We start from the raw sequence: 22,036 nt of genomic DNA, 5'->3' as shown, positions 1-22,036 counted from the left end.
AGAGAGATAGGAGCGAGGAGAGAGATAGAGAGAGAGAGACACAGATGGACAGAGCGAGAGAGAGAGAGAGGTGAGTGGAGAGAGAGAGGAGCGAGGAGAGAGAGGGAGAGACAGATGGACAGAGCGAGAGAGAGAGAGAAATAGTGAGAGAAAGCGTGTAAGAAAGAGAGACATCCAATCCTTGTTATCTGTTATCTAGATTGATATGACAGAGGGCAGGATCAGAGGGATGTCACTCAGCAGAGTATCTATGGTCTCTGCTGTCAGTCTGGAATACCGTCATAATGTCACACTGTCAATCAATCAGTCTGAGTGTCTCAGTCTCACCGCCTCCATCACCATCTCCTGTCTCAGGAACTTCCTCATTGGGTTAAGGATCTGACCGAGAGAGAGAGAGAGACATTTACAATCATCATTACAGTACCAACTTTGAGATAGTAAAAGAAAGCAGTGTGAGTATATATATATATATATTATATGCAAGTGTCCTACATCTCTGACGTGTTCCACTCCCTCGATGTGGGCTTCTATCTCCTGCATGACGCGTGTCTCTCTCTCCACCTCCTCCGCAGAGCGACGCCCCTTATTGATCTTCTCAGCCAATCGCTTGATGTCTCTCTGGGCGTCCAATAGCAACGGGTGGTCTGGATGTTCCTCAGCAGTGTGCTTCAACAGATCCTAGAGAACAGGGACACACACATTTTACTACCAAGGAGCTTCATCTGCAGGAGAATATGAATCCAAATACACGTTTACACCTTCATCTTTACACCTTCATCTTCATCTGTACACCATCTGTACACCTTCATCTTTACACCTTCATCTGTACACCTTCATCTTTACACCTTCATCCTCATCTGTACACCATCTGTAGACCTTCATCTTTACACCTTCATCTGTACACCTTCATCTTTACACCTTCATCTTTACACCTTCATCTTTACACCTTCATCTGTACACCTTCATCTTCATCTGTACACCTTCATCTGTACACCATCTTTACACCTTCATCTTCATCTTTACACCTTCATCTTCATCTGTACACCTTCATCTTCATCTGTACACCATCTTTACACCTTCATCTGTACACCATCTTTACACCTTCATCTGTACACCTTCATCTGTTTACCTTCATCTGTACACCATCTTTACACCTTCATCTTCATCTTTACACCTTCATCTGTACACCATCTTTACACCTTCATCTTCATCTGTACACCTTCATCTGTACACCTTCATCTTCATCTGTACACCTTCATCTTCATCTGTACACCATCTTTACACCTTCATCTTCATCTTTACACCTTCATCTTCATCTGTACACCTTCATCTGTACACCATATTTACACCTTCATCTTCATCTTCATCTTTGCACCTTCATCTTCATCTGTACACCATCTTTACACCTTCACCTTCATCTGTACACCTTCATCTGTACACCTTCATCTGTACACCTTCATCTTCATCTTTACACCATCTTTACACCATCTTCATCTTTTCACCCTCATCTTCATTTGTACACCTTCATCTTCATCTTTACACCATCTTTACACCTTCATCTTCATCTTTTCACCCTCATCTTCATTTGTACACCTTCAACTTCATCTTTACACCTTCAACTTCATCTTTACACCTTTCATACGCAGGCCTTAAACACTAAACTGGTTGACATTGAGGAAACAGCTAAGCCAGGAGAAGCCTGGGTCTCATCTCAGACTTTAACCCAGTTAGGCAGAGGGGAGGAGACTCACCTTGACCAGTTAGGCAGAGGGGAGGAGACTCACCTTGACCAGTTAGGCAGAGGGGAGGAGACTCACCTTGACCAGTTAGGCAGAGGGGAGGAGACTCACCTTGACCAACAGCTCATAACGGGGGATCCTCTGGACAGGCTTGATCATCAGATCACCCAGGGCCTGCTTCTCCTTGTTCTCACGCATACTGGTCTGTGGGGGGAAGAGAGAGAGGAAGAGAGAGGAAGAGAGAGGAAGAGAGAGGAAGAGAGAGGAAGGTGGGAGATAGAAGAGAAAGAGAGGAGAGAAAAGAGAGAGACAGAAGAGAGAGAGGAGAGAAAGGAGAGAGAGAAGAGAAAGAGAGGAGAGAAAAGAGAGACAAGAGAAAGAGAGGAGAGAAAAGAGAGAGACAAGAGAAAGAGAGGAGAGAAAAGAGAGAGACAAGAGAAAGAGAGGAGAGAAAAGAGAGAGACAAGAGAAAGAGAGGAGAGAAAGGGAGAGAGAAGAGAGAGAAAGGGAGACAGAAGAGCGAGAAAGGGCGAGAGAAGAGCGAGAAAGGGCGAGAGAAGAGCGAGAAAGGGCGAGAGAAGAGCGAGAAAGGGCGAGAGAAGAGCGAGAAAGGGCGAGAGAAGAGCGAGAAAGGGCGAGAGAAGAGCGAGAAAGGGCGAGAGAAGAGAAAGAGAGGAGAGAAAAGAGAGAGACAGAAGAGAAAGAGGAGAGAGAAGAGAAAGAGAGGAGAGAAAAGAGAGAGACAGAAGAGAAAGAGGAGAGAAAGGGAGAGAGAAGAGAGAGAAAGGGAGACAGAAGAGAAAGCAAGAGAGAAGAGAGAGACAGAAGAGAGAGGAGAGAAAGGGTGAGAAAGGGCGAGAGAAGAGCGAGAAAGGGCGAGAGAAGAGCGAGAAAGGGGGAGAAAGGGCGAGAGAAGAGCGAGAAAGGGCGAGAGCGAGAAAGGGCGAGAGCGAGAAAGGGCGAGAGCGAGAAAGGGCGAGAGCGAGAAAGGGCGAGAGCGAGAGAAAGGGCGAGAGCGAGAGAAAGGGCGAGAGCGAGAGAAAGGGCGAGAGCGAGAGAAAGGGCGAGAGCGAGAGAAAGGGCGAGAGCGAGAGAAAGGGCGAGAGCGAGAGAAAGGGCGAGAGCGAGAGAAAGGGAGAGAGCGAGAGAAAGGGAGAGAGCGAGAGAAAGGGAGAGAGCGAGAAAGGGAGAGAAAGAGAAAGGGAGAGAGAGAGAAAGGGAGAGAGAGAGAAAGGGAGAGAGAGAGAAAGGGAGAGAGAGAGAAAGGGAGAGAGAGAGAAAGGGAGAGAGAGAGAAAGGGAGAGAGAGAGAGAGAGAGAAAGGGAGAGAGAGAGAGAAAGGAGAGAGAGAGAGAAAGGGAGAGAGAGAGAAAGGGAGAGAGAGAGAAAGGGAGAGAGAGAGAAAGGGAGAGAGAGAGAAAGGGAGAGAGAGAGAAAGGGAGAGAGAGAGAGAAAGAGAGAGAGAGAAAGGGAGAGAGAGAAAGGGAGAGAGGGAGAAAGGGAGAGAGAGAAAGGGAGAGAGAGAAAGGGAGAGAGGGAGAAAGGGAGAGAGAGAGAAAGGGAGAGAGAGAAAGGGAGAGAGAGAGAGAAAGGGAGAGAGAAGAGAGAGAAAGGGAGAGAGAAAGGGAGAGAGAAAGGTAGAGAGAAAGGGAGAACGGGGCAGTTCTCGTCAGACCGAGATATGAGCCATACAGTGTGAATAATCTGTCTGGTTTCTCCACAGACACTAGATGGCGGTATGGTTCCACGTTCTGATCACTCACCCTCCTGTTATATCTGGAGTACTTCTCCTGTCTTATCTGGTGTCCTGTGTGAATTTAAGTATGCCCTCTCTAATTCTCTCTTTCTCTCTCTCGGAGGACCTGAGCCCGAGGACCATGCCTCAGGACTACATGGCCTGATGACTCCTTGTTGTCCCCAGTCCACCTGGCCGTGCTGCTACTCCAGTTTCAACTGTTCTACCTGTGGCCATGGAAACCTGACCTGTTCACCGGACGTGCTATCTGTCCCAGACCTGCTGTTTTCAACTCACTAGAGACAGCAGGAGCGGTAGAGATACTCTGAATGATCGGCTATGAAAAGCCAACTGACATTTACTCCTGAGGTTCTGACCTGTTGCATCCTCTACAACCACTGTGATTATTGTTATTCGACCCTGCTGGTCATCCATAAACATTTGAACATCTTGGCCATGTTCTGTTATAATCTCCACCCGGCACAGTCAGAAGAGGACTGGCCACCCCTCATAGCCTGGTTCCTCTCTAGGTTTCTTCCTAGGTTTTGGCCTTTCTAGGGACCGAGTCACTGAAGAAGACCTGTGACTTTTAACAGTCATCATCTAGCCTGGTCAAAGGTCAACTATAGAGGGGAGAAAAACAACAGCTGATAGGTGACTGGAGAAACAGACACACACACTATACACACAAACGACACACACACACACACACACACACTATACATTTGCAAACTATACACACAGACACACAAACTATACAGGGGGGGCTCCCGAGTGGAGCAGTGGTCTAAGTCACAGCATCTCAGTGCTAGAGGCATCACTACAGACTCTGGTTTGATTCCAGGCTGTGTCCACAACCGGCCGTGATTGGGAGTCCCATAGGGTACAATTGGCCCAGCGCTGTCCGGGTTTGGCCGGGGTAGGCCATTATTGTAAATAAGAATTTGTTAACTGACTTGCCTAGTTAAATCACGAATTTAAAAAATACGCACACTATACACAAACTACACACACACATACAATATACACACACACACATACATACTACACACACACACTGAACTAGACACCTAGATATCCACATGTTTTGAGCTCCATGCCTCCGTTGTCTGTAACGAGTCATCGGTAATGACTAGTGAGGAACTGCCCCTCCCTAACTTCAGGCTATGTTCACAACCAGACATCCCAACCAGAGGACTTTGTTCTGGCAGCTCTGGTGTCTTGGCCCTCCCACCCCTACGGGAGGGCAGCTCCCGCTCAGCCCAGTCCAAGCTCTTCTCTGTCCTGGCATCCCAATGGTGGAACCAGATTCCCCCGGAAACTAGGACAGCAGAGTCCCTGTCCATCGTCCGAAAACATCACTACTGTAAGTCTCTCTGGATAAGAGAGTCTGCTAAATGACTCACTACTGTAAGTCTCTCTGGATAAGAGAGTCTGCTAAATGACTCACTACTGTAAGTCTCTCTGGATAAGAGAGTCTGCTAAATGACTCACTACTGTAAGTCTCTCTGGATAAGAGAGTCTGCTAAATGACTCACTACTGTAAGACTCTCTGGATAAGAGAGTCTGCTAAATGACTCACTACTGCAAGTCTCTCTGGATAAGAGAGTATGCTAAATGACTCACTACTGTAAGTCTCTCTGGATAAGAGAGTCTGCTAAATGGCTCACTACTGTAAGTCTCTCTGGATAAGAGAGTCTGCTAAATGACTCACTACTGTAAGTCTCTCTGGATAAGAGAGGCTGCTAAATGACTCACTACTGTAAGTCTCTCTGGATAAGAGCGTCTGCTAAATGACTCACTACTGTAAGTCTCTCTGGATAAGAGAGTCTGCTGAATGACACTACTGTAAGTCTCTCTGAATAAGAGAGTCTGCTAAATGACTCCAATGTAAATGGTTCACTTCAGTAGAACCTGCCTGTCACACAAAGAGCTGGGTCAGAATGCTCTACCTCAAGCTGAGTGTACACTACACCATTTGGCCCCAATTAAGCTGCCTCAAACAAGTTTTTGAGATCGCAGACAAAATCCCGATGTCATTGCCTACTCGAGGGTGTGCGGCCGATCCGGTCTTTGGGCGTTTGATTTTATCGGCACAAAATGTGCAATGCTCTTGTCGTGTGAAGGTACAATGACAAGTTTTGAGTACGGTGATCAGCAATAGCCAATTGGAGCTCGCCAGAGAAGAGGACAGTGAAATGAAGACGTTGTTTCACATCACCCAGAATATAGACTAGAGCAGGACTAATGACTACTACTAGTATGAATATATAGACTAGAACAACAGGACAAATGACTACTACTAGTATGAATATATAGACTAGAACAGGACTAATGACTACTACTAGTATGAATATATAGACTAGAACAGACTAATGACTACTACTAGTATGAATATATAGACTAGAACAACAGGACTAATGACTACTACTAGTATGAATATATAGACTAGAACAACAGGACTAATGACTACTACTAGTATGAATATATAGACTAGAACAGGACTAATGACTACTACTAGTATGAATATATAGACTAGAACAGACTAATGACTACTACTAGTATGAATATATAGACTAGAACAACAGGACTAATGACTACTACTAGTATGAATATATAGACTAGAACAACAGGACTAATGACTACTACTAGTATGAATATATAGACTAGAACAGACTAATGACTACTACTAGTATGAATATATAGACTAGAACAACAGGACTAATGACTACTACTAGTATGAATATATAGACTAGAACAGGACTAATGACTACTACTAGTATGAATATATAGACTAGAACAACAGGACTAATGACTACTACTAGTATGAATATATAGACTAGAACAACAGGACTAATGACTACTACTAGTATGAATATATAGACTAGAACAACAGGACTAATGACTACTACTAGTATGAATATATAGACTAGAACAGGACTAATGACTACTACTAGTATGAATATATAGACTAGAACAACAGGACTAATGACTACTACTAGTATGAATATATAGACTAGAACAACAGGACTAATGACTACTACTAGTATGAATATATAGACTAGAACAACAGGACTAATGACTACTACTAGTATGAATATATAGACTAGAACAGACTAATGACTACTACTAGTATGAATATATAGACTAGAACAACAGGACTAATGACTACTACTAGTATGAATATATAGACTAGAACAGACTAATGACTACTACTAGTATGAATATATAGACTAGAACAGACTAAGAACAGTATGAATAATGACAGACTAATGACTACTACTAGTATGAATATATAGACTAGAACAGACTAATGACTACTACTAGTATGAATATATAGACTAGAACAGACTAATGACTACTACTAGTATGAATATATAGACTAGAACAACAGGACTAATGACTACTACTAGTATGAATATATAGACTAGAGCAGACTAATGACTACTACTAGTATGAATATATAGACTAGAACAGACTAATGACTACTACTAGTATGAATATATAGACTAGAACAGACTAATGACTACTACTAGTATGAATATATAGACTAGAACAACAGGACTAATGACTACTACTAGTATGAATATATAGACTAGAACAACAGGACTAATGACTACTACTAGTATGAATATATAGACTAGAACAGGACTAATGACTACTACTAGTATGAATATATAGACTAGAACAGACTAGAACAGACTAATGACTACTACTAGTATGAATATATAGACTAGAACAACAGGACTAATGACTACTACTAGTATGAATATATAGACTAGAACAGACTAGACTACAACAGACTAATGACTACTACTAGTATGAATATATAGACTAGAACAGACTAATGACTACTACTAGTATGAATATATAGACTAGAACAGACTAATGACTACTACTAGTATGAATATATAGACTAGAACAGGACTAATGACTACTACTAGTATGAATATATAGACTAGAACAACAGGACTAATGACTACTACTAGTATGAATATATAGACTAGAACAGACTAATGACTACTACTAGTATGAATATATAGACTAGAACAGACTAATGACTACTACTAGTATGAATATATAGACTAGAACAGGACTAATGACTACTACTAGTATGAATATATAGACTAGAACAACAGGACTAATGACTACTACTAGTATGAATATATAGACTAGAACAACAGGACTAATGACTACTACTAGTATGAATATATAGACTAGAACAACAGGACTAATGACTACTACTAGTTTGAATATATAGACTAGACTAGAACAACAGGACTAATGACTACTACTAGTATGAATATATAGACTAGAACAACAGGACTAATGACTACTACTAGTATGAATATATAGACTAGAACAACAGACTAATGACTACTACTAGTATGAATATATAGACTAACAGGACTAATGACTACTACTAGTATGAATATATAGACTAGAACAGACTAATGACTACTACTAGTATGAATATATAGACTAGAACAGACTAATGACTACTACTAGTATGAATATATAGACTAGAACAGACTAATGACTACTACTAGTATGAACAGGACTAATATAGACTAGTAGAACAACAGGACTAATGACTACTACTAGTATGAATATATAGACTAGAACAACAGGACTAATGACTACTACTAGTATGAATATATAGACTAGAACAACAGGACAAATGACTACTACTAGTATGAATATATAGACTAGAACAGACTAATGACTACTACTAGTATGAATATATAGACTAGAGCAGACTAATGACTACTACTAGTATGAATATATAGACTAGAACAGACTAATGACTACTACTAGTATGAATATATAGACTAGAATATATAACTAGAACAGACTAATGACTACTACTAGTATGAATATATAGACTAGAACAGACTAATGACTACTACTAGTATGAATATATAGACTAGAACAGACTAATGACTACTACTAGTATGAATATATAGACTAGAACAGGACTAATGACTACTACTAGTATGAATATATAGACTAGAACAGGACTAATGACTACTACATGAATATATAGACTAGAATGACTACTACTAGTATGAATATATAGACTAGAACAGGACTAATGACTACTACTAGTATGAATATATAGACTAGAACAACAGGACTAATGACTACTACTAGTATGAATATATAGACTAGAGCAGGACTAATGACTACTACTAGTATGAATATAGATAGACTAGAACTAGTATGAATATATAGACTAGAACAACAGGACTAATGACTACTACTAGTATGAATATATAGACTAGAACAACAGGACTAATGACTACTACTAGTATGAATATATAGACTAAGAACAACAGGACTATGACTACTACTAGTATGAATATATAGACTAGAACAACAGGACTAATGACTACTACTAGTATGAATATATAGACTAGAACAGGACTAATGACTACTACTAGTATGAATATATAGACTAGAACAGGACTAATGACTACTACTAGTATGAATATATAGACTAGAACAGGACTAATGACTACTACTAGTATGAATATATAGACTAGAACAACAGGACTAATGACTACTACTAGTATGAATATATAGACTAGAACAACAGGACTAATGACTACTACTAGTATGAATATATAGACTAGAACAGACTAATGACTACTACTAGTATGAATATATAGACTAGAACAGGACTAATGACTACTACTAGTATGAATATATAGACTAGAACAGGACTAATGACTACTACTAGTATGAATATATAGACTAGAACAACAGGACTAATGACTACTACTAGTATGAATATATAGACTAGAACAGACTAATGACTACTACTAGTATGAATATATAGACTAGAACAACAGGACTAATGACTACTACTAGTATGAATATATAGACTAGAACAACAGGACTAATGACTACTACTAGTATGAATATATAGACTAGAACAGGACTAATGACTACTACTAGTATGAATATATAGACTAGAACAACAGGACTAATGACTACTACTAGTATGAATATATAGACTAGAACAACAGGACTAATGACTACTACTAGTATGAATATATAGACTAGAACAACAGGACTAATGACTACTACTAGTATGAATATATAGACTAGAACAGACTAATGACTACTACTAGTATGAATATATAGACTAGAACAGACTAATGACTACTACTAGTATGAATATATAGACTAGAACAGGACTAATGACTACTACTAGTATGAATATATAGACTAGAACAACAGGACTAATGACTACTACTAGTATGAATATATAGACTAGAACAGACTAATGACTACTACTAGTATGAATATATAGACTAGAACAGACTAATGACTACTACTAGTATGAATATATAGACTAGAACAGGACTAATGACTACTACTAGTATGAATATATAGACTAGAACAGGACTAATGACTACTACTAGTATGAATATATAGACTAGAACAGGACTAATGACTACTACTAGTATGAATATATAGACTAGAACAACAGGACTAATGACTACTACTAGTATGAATATATAGACTAGAACAACAGACTAATGACTACTACTAGTATGAATATATAGACTAGAACAACAGGACTAATGACTACTAATGACTACTACTAGTATGAATATATAGACTAGAACAACAGGACTAATGACTACTACTAGTATGAATATATAGACTAGAACAACAGGACTAATGACTACTACTAGTATGAATATATAGACTAGAACAGGACTAATGACTACTACTAGTATGAATATATAGACTACTAGACTAGTATGAATATATAGACTAGAACAGACTAATGACTACTACTAGTATGAATATATAGACTAGAACAGACTAATGACTACTACTAGTATGAATATATAGACTAGAACAGACTAATGACTACTACTAGTATGAATATATAGACTAGAACAACAGGACTAATGACTACTACTAGTATGAATATATAGACTAGAACAGACTAATGACTACTACTAGTATGAATATATAGACTAGAACAGGACTAATGACTACTACTAGTATGAATATATAGACTAGAACAGACTAATGACTACTACTAGTATGAATATATAGACTAGAACAGACTAATGACTAATGACTACTACTAGTATGAATATATAGACTAGAACAGACTAATGACTACTACTAGTATGAATATATAGACTAGAACAACAGGACTAATGACTACTACTAGTATGAATATATAGACTAGAACAACAGGACTAATGACTACTACTAGTATGAATATATAGACTAGAACAACAGGACTAATGACTACTACTAGTATGAATATATAGACTAGAACAACAGGACTAATGACTACTACTAGTATGAATATATAGACTAGAACAACAGGACTAATGACTACTACTAGTATGAATATATAGACTAGAACAACAGGACTAATGACTACTACTAGTATGAATATATAGACTAGAACAGACTAATGACTACTACTAGTATGAATATATAGACTAGAACAGACTAGAACAGACTAATGACTACTACTAGTATGAATATATAGACTAGAACAGACTAATGACTACTACTAGTATGAATATATAGACTAGAACAGACTAATGACTACTACTAGTATGAATATATAGACTAGAACAGACTAATGACTACTACTAGTATGAATATATAGACTAGAACAACAGGACTAATGACTACTACTAGTATGAATATATAGACTAGAACAACAGGACTAATGACTACTACTAGTATGAATATATAGACTAGAACAACAGGACTAATGACTACTACTAGTATGAATATATAGACTAGAACAACAGGACTAATGACTACTACTAGTATGAATATATAGACTAGAACAGACTAATGACTACTACTAGTATGAATATATAGACTAGAACAGACTAATGACTACTACTAGTATGAATATATAGACTAGAACAGACTAATGACTACTACTAGTATGAATATATAGACTAGAACAGACTAATGACTACTACTAGTATGAATATATAGACTAGAACAGACTAATGACTACTACTAGTATGAATATATAGACTAGAACAGGACTAATGACTACTACTAGTATGAATATATAGACTAGAACAACAGGACTAATGACTACTACTAGTATGAATATATAGACTAGAACAACAGGACTAATGACTACTACTAGTATGAATATATAGACTAGAACAGACTAATGACTACTACTAGTATGAATATATAGACTAGAACAGGACTAATGACTACTACAGGACTAATGACTACTACTAGTATGAATATATAGACTAGAACAACAGGACTAATGACTACTACTAGTATGAATATATAGACTAGAACAGACTAATGACTACTACTAGTATGAATATATAGACTAGAACAGACTAATGACTACTACTAGTATGAATATATAGACTAGAACAGACTAATGACTACTACTAGTATGAATATATAGACTAGAACACTAGACTAATGACTACTACTAGTATGAATATATAGACTAGAACAACAGGACTAATGACTACTACTAGTATGAATATATAGACTAGAACAGGACTAATGACTACTACTAGTATGAATATATAGACTAGAACAGGACTAATGACTACTACTAGTATGAATATATAGACTAGAACAACAGGACTAATGACTACTACTAGTATGAATATATAGACTAGAACAGGACTAATGACTACTACTAGTATGAATATATAGACTAGAACAGGACTAATGACTACTACTAGTATGAATATATATAGACTAAGACTACTACTAGTATGAATATATAACAGGACTAATGACTACTACTAGTATGAATATATAGACTAGAACAACAGGACTAATGACTACTACTAGTATGAATATATAGACTAGAACAGACTAATGACTACTACTAGTATGAATATATAGACTAGAACAACAGGACTAATGACTACTACTAGTATGAATATATAGACTAGAACAGACTAATGACTACTACTAGTATGAATATATAGACTAGAACAGGACTAATGACTACTACTAGTATGAATATATAGACTAGAACAACAGGACTAATGACTACTACTAGTATGAATATATAGACTAGAACAGGACTAATGACTACTACTAGTATGAATATATAGACTAGAACAGGACTAATGACTACTACTAGTATGAATATATAGACTAGAACAACAGGACTAATGACTACTACTAGTATGAATATATAGACTAGAACAACAGGACTAATGACTACTACTAGTATGAATATATAGACTAGAACAGGACTAATGACTACTACTAGTATGAATATATAGACTAGAACAGACTAATGACTACTACTAGTATGAATATATAGACTAGAACAGACTAATGACTACTACTAGTATGAATATATAGACTAGAACAGACTAATGACTACTACTAGTATGAATATATAGACTAGAACAACAGGACTAATGACTACTACTAGTATGAATATATAGACTAGAACAGACTAATGACTACTACTAGTATGAATATATAGACTAGAACAACAGGACTAATGACTACTACTAGTATGATAGATATACTACTAGAGACTAGAACAGGACTAATGACTACTACTAGTATGAATATATAGACTAGAACAACAGGACTAATGACTACTACTAGTATGAATATATAGACTAGAACAACAGGACTAATGACTACTACTAGTATGAATATATAGACTAGAACAGACTAATGACTACTACTAGTATGAATATATAGACTAGAACAGGACTAATGACTACTACTAGTATGAATATATAGACTAGAACAGACTAATGACTACTACTAGTATGAATATATAGACTAGAACAGACTAATGACTACTACTAGTATGAATATATAGACTAGAACAGGACTAATGACTACTACTAGTATGAATATATAGACTAGAACAGACTAATGACTACTACTAGTATGAATATATAGACTAGAACAGACTAATGACTACTACTAGTATGAATATATAGACTAGAACAACAGGACTAATGACTACTACTAGTATGAATATATAGACTAGAACAGACTAATGACTACTACTACTAGTATGAATATATAGACTAGAACAACAGGACTAATGACTACTACTAGTATGAATATATAGACTAGAACAGACTAATGACTACTACTAGTATGAATATATAGACTAGAACAACAGGACTAATGACTACTACTAGTATGAATATATAGACTAGAACAGACTAATGACTACTACTAGTATGAATATATAGACTAGAACAGGACTAATGACTACTACTAGTATGAATATATAGACTAGAACAGACTAATGACTACTACTAGTATGAATATATAGACTAGAACAACAGGACTAATGACTACTACTAGTATGAATATATAGACTAGAACAGGACTAATGACTACTACTAGTATGAATATATAGACTAGAACAGACTAATGACTACTACTAGTATGAATATATAGACTATAGACTAACAGACTAATGACTACTACTAGTATGAATATATAGACTAGAACAGGACTAATGACTACTACTAGTATGAATATATAGACTAGAACAGACTAATGACTACTACTAGTATGAATATATAGACTAGAACAACAGGACTAATGACTACTACTAGTATGAATATATAGACTAGAACAGACTAATGACTACTACTAGTATGAATATATAGACTAGAACAGACTAATGACTACTACTAGTATGAATATATAGACTAGAACAGACTAATGACTACTACTAGTATGAATATATAGACTAGAACAGACTAATGACTACTACTAGTATGAATATATAGACTAGAACAACAGGACTAATGACTACTACTAGTATGAATATATAGACTAGAACAGGACTAATGACTACTACTAGTATGAATATATAGACTAGAACAACAGGACTAATGACTACTACTAGTATGAATATATAGACTAGAACAGACTAATGACTACTACTAGTATGAATATATAGACTAGAACAGACTAATGACTAATGACTACTACTAGTATGAATATATAGACTAGAACAGACTAATGACTACTACTAGTATGAATATATAGACTAGAACAGACTAATGACTACTACTAGTATGAATATATAGACTAGAACAACAGGACTAATGACTACTACTAGTATGAATATATAGACTAGAACAGACTAATGACTACTACTAGTATGAATATATAGACTAGAACAACAGGACTAATGACTACTACTAGTATGAATATATAGACTAGAACAACAGGACTAATGACTACTACTAGTATGAATATATAGACTAGAACAGGACTAATGACTACTACTAGTATGAATATATAGACTAGAACAACAGGACTAATGACTACTACTAGTATGAATATATAGACTAGAACAACAGGACTAATGACTACTACTAGTATGAATATATAGACTAGAACAGACTAATGACTACTACTAGTATGAATATATAGACTAGAGCAGACTAATGACTACTACTAGTATGAATATATAGACTAGAACAGACTAATGACTACTACTAGTATGAATATATAGACTAGAACAACAGACTAATGACTACTACTAGTATGAATATATAGACTAGAACAGGACTAATGACTACTACTAGACTACTACTAGTATGAATATATAGACTAGAACAACAGGACTAATGACTACTACTAGTATGAATATATAGACTAGAACAGACTAATGACTACTACTAGTATGAATATATAGACTAGAACAGACTAATGACTACTACTAGTATGAATATATAGACTAGAACAGGACTAATGACTACTACTAGTATGAATATATAGACTAGAACAGACTAATGACTACTACTAGTATGAATATATAGACTAGAACAACAGGACTAATGACTACTACTAGTATGAATATATAGACTAGAACAGACTAATGACTACTACTAGTATGAATATATAGACTAGAACAGACTAATGACTACTACTAGTATGAATATATAGACTAGAACAGACTAATGACTACTACTAGTATGAATATATAGACTAGAACAGACTAATGACTACTACTAGTATGAATATATAGACTAGAGCAGACTAATGACTACTACTAGTATGAATATATAGACTAGAACAGACTAATGACTACTACTAGTATGAATATATAGACTAGAACAGACTAATGACTACTACTAGTATGAATATATAGACTAGAACAGACTAATGACTACTACTAGTATGAATATATAGACTAGAACAACAGGACTAATGACTACTACTAGTATGAATATATAGACTAGAACAACAGGACTAATGACTACTACTAGTATGAATATATAGACTAGAACAGGACTAATGACTACTATTAGTATGAATATATAGACTAGAACAACAGGACTAATGACTACTACTAGTATGAATATATAGACTAGAACAGGACTAATGACTACTACTAGTATGAATATATAGACTAGAACAACAGGACTAATGACTACTACTAGTATGAATATATAGACTAGAACAACAGACTAATGACTACTACTAGTATGAATATATAGACTAGAACAACAGGACTAATGACTACTACTAGTATGTGTTTGTACTTGCCTTTAAAAGTGTCAAATCTTTACAGCTCTGAAGTTCACAAGAAATGTTATTCAATTCAAAATGTTGGCTAAATATTTCAACGTTGTATGGCAAGCGTGAATGTCTGACTGAAAATGTTTATGAGGCTGCTTTGAGCCACAGCTCACATAATTGGTTTTGAAGAGACAGCGTGGTGGCATGGAGAATCCTTATGACCAAGTGAAGATTGTTCTAGTGTGTGACCTTCCATCTGCACCACTACGTTGGCAAGACAACGCATCTACAGGAAAGACGTTTGTTTAATGTGAGAGGCTCAGCGTTGTTAGGGTCATTTAAAGTCCTGTAGTGTTCCCCCAGCATCAGAGAATCAGCAATCGAGCAACTCTTTCTCAAGAAAACCTCCTGAGAAAACTGATATTGGACGAGCAGGAGGGACAGGATGTGCGCACACACACACACACACACAAAGTGAAAAACAAACTCACAGAGACACAAACACACACATACAGAGACAGAGACACAAACACACACACACAGAGAGACACAAAACACACACACACACACACACACACAGAGACACACACACACACACACACAGAGACACAAACACACACACAGAGACACAAACACACACAAACAAACACAAACACACACACACACTCACAGAGACACAAACTCCGAGACAAATGCACACACACAGAGACACACACAGTAGCCAAAGACAAGTCTGTGCATCACACTCACCTACAAGTGTCATATAGACAGTGGACACACACACACTCATAAAAACCGTAGACATACACACTCACCTCCAGGAACTTGAGGAATGCTGGCTTGGCCTCCTTTGCGATCCTCACTGCGTCTTTGGCGTTCAGAAAGTTATCGATGTATGCTGAATAAATATTAGCAAGAATCTCTTTGGAGAACTGTGTAGAAGAGAGAAAGGCCGAGAGGGGAGAGGAGAGAGAGAATATTAACAGGCAAAATATACTGTAAAGAAAAGATTGGGTTTGCTCCTAGCAGAACTCGGCTCGGTGAAGTGAACATCTGTGCCTCGCATATTTTAGCTTGAAAAAAAAAAAAAAAAAGTGGCAATATTACTCTTTGTCCCTTTAGAGACACCGTAGCAACAACAGACAAAATTGTCTGAATGTATGTAAGATAAAATCATGAAATCCATAATTTAAAATCTAATTAAGATGTTTGGTGCAGTATTTCTCAAATTAAAAATGTTTATTTATTTTATTTTATTTCACCTTTATTTAACCAGGTAGGCTAGTTGAGAACAAGTTCTCATTTGCAACTGCGACCTGGCCAAGATAAAGCATAGCAGTGTGAACAGACAACACAGAGTTACACATGGAGTAAACAATTAACAAGTCAATAACACAGTAGAAAAAAGGGGAGTCTATATACATTGTGCGCAAAAGGCATGAGGTAGGCGAATAATTACAATTTTGCAGATTAACACTGGAGTGATAAATGATCAGATGGTCATGTACAGGTAGAGATATTGGTGTGCAAAAGAGCAGAAAAGTAAATAAATAAAAACAGTATGGGGATGAGGTAGGTAGAAATGGGTGGGCTATTTACCGATAGACTATGTACAGCTGCAGCGATCGGGTAGCTGCTCAGATAGCAGATGTTTGAAGTTGGTGAGGGAGATAAAAGTCTCCAACTTCAGCGATTTTTGAAATTCGTTCCAGTCACAGGCAGCAGAGAACTGGAACGAAAGGCGGCCAAATGAGGTGTTGGCTTTAGGGATGATCAGTGAACTGAGATAAGGAGGAGCTTTACCTAGCATGGACTTGTAGATGACCTGGAGCCAGTGGGTCTGGCGACGAATATGTAGCAGGGGCCAGCCGACTAGAGCATACAAGTCGCAATGGTGGGTGGTATAAGGTGCTTTAGTGACAAAACGGATGGCACTGTGATAAACTGCATCCAGTTTGCTGAGTAGAGTGTTGGAAGCAATTTTGTAGATGACATCGCCGAAGTCGAGGATCGGTAGGATAGTCAGTTTTACGAGGGTAAGTTTGGCGGCGTGAGTGAAGGAGGCTTTGTTGTGGAATAGAAAGCCGACTCTTGATTTGATTTTGGATTGGAGATGTTTGATAGGAGTCTGGAAGGAGAGTTTACAGTCTAGCCAGACACCTAGGTACTTATAGATGTCCACATATTCTAGGTCGGAACCATCCAGGTTGGTGATGCTGGTCAGGCATGCGGGTGCAGGCAGCAAACGGTTGAAAAGCATGCATTTGGTTTTACTAGCGTTTAAGAGCAGTTGGAGGCCACGGAAGGAGTGTTGTATGGCATTGAAGTTCGTTTGGAGGTTAGATAGCACAGTGTCCAAGGACGGGCCGGAAGTATATAGAATGGTGTCGTCTGCGTAGAGGTGGATCAGGGAATCGCCCGCAGCAAGAGGATTGAACCCTGTGGCACCCCCATAGAGACTGCCAGAGGACCGGACAGCATGCCCTCCGATTTGATACACTGAACTCTGTCTGCAAAGTAATTGGTGAACCAGGCAAGGCAGTCATCCGAAAAGAAAACTAGTTGACTCTTGTTGCAAGATAACAAACATTTAATTGAAGAATCCTGTCCATAGTTCCTACTCCTACTAGCAGTAGTACTGTTGACCAATCACCAACGAAGGGGCGTAGAAAACCCCGTCCAAACCCTAAATCGAACAAAAGGTTATAATATATTCACAAATTGTTGACTGGGAAAAATGTGACAGGCTTTAAGCTGACTCTAAAGGAGGGTGAATCCTGCCCGGCAACAAGTGTTTGGTGAGCCTGGCTCTGGCTAGGATTGGTCAATATGATGATACATTGCAAGCCTCCCTTCAGGCTTAAAGACAGGGGATCCTTAGTGGGGAAAAGGGGAGCCTCTGTGGGGAGAGATGATGGAGAGCACAAACACACACTGTGACTCCCTCTGACCGGCCTTTTCTCTACACAATAGAGATAGGTGAGGAGGAGAGAAAGAAATGAGAGGGGAGAGGAAATGGAGATAGATAGATAGATAGATAGATAGATAGATAGATAGATAGATAGATAGATAGATAGATAGATAGATAGATAGATAGATAGATAGATAGATAGATAGATAGATAGATAGATAGATAGATAGATAGATAGATAGAGAGATAGAGAGATAGAGAGATAGAGAGATAGAGAGAGATAAGGGGCCTGGTTGAACAGTAACACATAAATAGACATTTAAACCCCTCATGAAAAGAGCTGCCCTCTCTCCTCCATCTGTAAGGAGTGATATCAGGATGGATGAATCAGGTGCCTTACAGCACAGCCACCACAGCACCTTATTATTTGAAGAGGAAGGGCTCATAATAATGTCTGGAACGGAATAAATGAAATGGTATTGAACACATCAATCGTATGGTTTCCATGTGTTTGATATCAATCCATTCCAGACATTATTATGAGATGTCCTCCCCTCAGCAGCCTTCTGTGGTCTACACCTAAGTTGTCACCTGTAATGCCTCTCCCCATCCGCTCCACCCTCCAGCTACACAAGCAGCCACTCTCCCCATCCCTCCACCCTCCAGCTACACAAGCAGCCACTCTCCCCATCCCTCCACCCTCCAGCTACACAAGCAGCCACTCTCCCCATCCCTCCATCCTCCAGCTACACAAGCAGCCACTCTCCCCATCCCTCCACCCTCCAGCTACACAAGCAGCCACTCTCCCCATCCCTCCACCCTCCAGCTACACAAGCAGCCACTCTCCCCATCCCTCCACCATCCAGCTACACAAGCAGCCACTCTCCCCATCCCTCCACCTTCCAGTTACACAAGCAGCCACTCTCCCCATCCCTTCACCCTCCAGCTACACAAGCAGCCACTCTCCCCATCCAGCTACACAAGCAGCCACTCTCCCCATCCCTCCACCCTCCAGCTACACAAGCAGCCACTCTCCCCATCCAGCTACACAAGCAGCCACTCTCCCCATCCAGCTACACAAGCAGCCACTCTCCCCATCCAGCTACACAAGCAGCCACTCTCCCCATCCCTCCACCCTCCAGCTACACAAGCAGCCACTCTCCCCATCCTCTTGTCACTCTTTCCCTTCTAATGTGGAAGTCATTCTTTTTCATCCCTTTAAAGGCACAGTGCAGTCAAAAATGTGGTTTTGCTGTGCTTTATATACATTTCCACACTATGAGGTTGGAGTAATACAGTGAAATTGTGAACATTATGACAATTAACTTTTAGTGTAATAGCTGTTGTAAAAGGCCGTCTGAAATGTCAGACTGTTTTGGAGGGATGGAATTTTGGTAAGAAGCATTTATTTTCTTATTTTTGCCATTCTAATCTAAAACAATCACAGTAAGATACTTAATTGTTACCCAGCAATGATTTGATATTGAGATAAAAACAGCTGCATTGGACCTTTAAGTGGGGAAGTCTCAAAGAGCATGAGTCTCTCTCCCATTCATCAATCTGGAATGAACTGCTCAGACATTCAAACATTACATCCACAGCTCCCAATACACCCACTATATTCATAACCCAAATAAACAAACTCTGGAGTCTGGACAGGAAGTAAATAACCACACTCTGGACAGGAAGTAAATAACCACACTCTGGACAGGAAGTAAATAACCACAATCTGGACAGGAAGTAAATAACCACAATCTGGACAGGAAGTAAATAACCACACTCTGGACAGGAAGTAAATAAACACACTCTGGACAGGAAGTAAATAACCACAATCTGGACAGGAAGTAAATAAACACACTCTGGACAGGAAGTAAATAAACACACTCTGGACAGGAAGTAAATAACCACACTCTGGACAGGAAGTAAATAAACACACTCTGGACAGGAAGTAAATAAACACACTCTGGACAGGAAGTAAATAAACACACTCTGGACAGGAAGTAAATAAACACACTCTGGAGTAAATAAACACTCTGGACAGGAAGTAAATAAACACACTCTGGAGTCTGGACAGGAAGTAAATAAACACACTCTGGAGTCTGGACAGGAAGTAAATAAACACACTCTGGAGTCTGGACAGGAAGTAAATAAACACACTCTGGAGCCTGGACAGGAAGTAAATAAGATGGAGGTCTAGAAACACAAGGTTGCCCCAACTGGCAGGCCAACTCTCTTGCACAACCTCCCTGGCTCCATAGTATTGAGTATTTACAGTATTTCTCTCTGTTATCCTCACTCTAGTCTAATATATAGTAATAATATATGCTGTTTAGCAGATGCTTTTATCCAAATCTACTTAGTCACGCGTGCATACTTTATACGTATGGGTGGTCCCATGAATCCAACCCACTATCCTGGGGTTACAAGCTCCACGCTCTACCAACTACACATGTAACTGTCGGCTGTCTGTCAAAGGAGGGAGCAGGACTGCATAGACGGCACAGAGGTTCTGCATGTGTTAGTGCACAGTGTCAGGCCAGTTCAAGGCTATTGAGACAGATGCGTGTTTACAGGTTATCATTACAAGTGGCTGAACTGTAGAGGGGGAGAAGGGCTGAGGGGTGACAGGGGTAAGAGAGAGTGGGGTGAAGGGGGTGAGGGAGAAGGGCTGAGGAGGCAAGAGAGAAGAGTTAGGGGGTGAGAGAGAAGGGTGAGAGAAAGGGGTGAGCGGAAAGCGGTGAGTGGAGGTTGAGGGACATGACATCTGTGTGTCAACTGACATGTCAAGACACACACACAGACAAACACACACACCGAGAGTTGACCATGCTGTAGCAGAAATGTCTAGCTCAAAGGAAGTTCAGGCAGGTCAAGGGATTAGTACTCGCTACATTCCTCTAGAATGGGCTAACACTGCCACATATTCTAACTGCATTCCACTAGCATTCCTCAAATTCAAAGCATTCCATAGGGCTAACACTGCCACATATTCTAACTGCTAACAATTCAAATTCAAACTGCATTCCACTAGCATGGGCTAACAATGCTACAAATTCAAACTGCATTCCACTAGCATGTGCTAACACTGCCACATATTCTAACTGCATTCCACTAGCATTGGCTAACAATG

At 38.6% G+C, this 22,036-nt stretch overlaps 1 protein-coding gene across 1 annotated transcript in view; it reads right to left on the bottom strand.

The window, feature by feature from the left end:
- LOC123992536 (rho guanine nucleotide exchange factor 17) overlaps positions 1-22,036 on the bottom strand; it is a 125,734-nt gene that overhangs the window by 18,500 nt on the left and 85,198 nt on the right. The window contains exons 4-7 of the mRNA XM_046293740.1: positions 16,811-16,927; positions 1,851-1,943; positions 493-678; positions 328-378 (exon numbers count right to left, since the gene is read on the bottom strand). Of these exons, the coding sequence (XP_046149696.1) occupies positions 328-378; positions 493-678; positions 1,851-1,943; positions 16,811-16,927 (447 nt within the window). The remainder of the gene's footprint in view (positions 1-327; positions 379-492; positions 679-1,850; positions 1,944-16,810; positions 16,928-22,036) is intronic.

This window comes from Oncorhynchus gorbuscha, linkage group LG13, assembly GCF_021184085.1.
Source record: "Oncorhynchus gorbuscha isolate QuinsamMale2020 ecotype Even-year linkage group LG13, OgorEven_v1.0, whole genome shotgun sequence".
NCBI lineage: Eukaryota > Metazoa > Chordata > Actinopteri > Salmoniformes > Salmonidae > Oncorhynchus > Oncorhynchus gorbuscha.
Note: the sequence above shows the minus strand (reverse complement) of the source record. Positions and strands in the feature narration are given on the sequence as shown.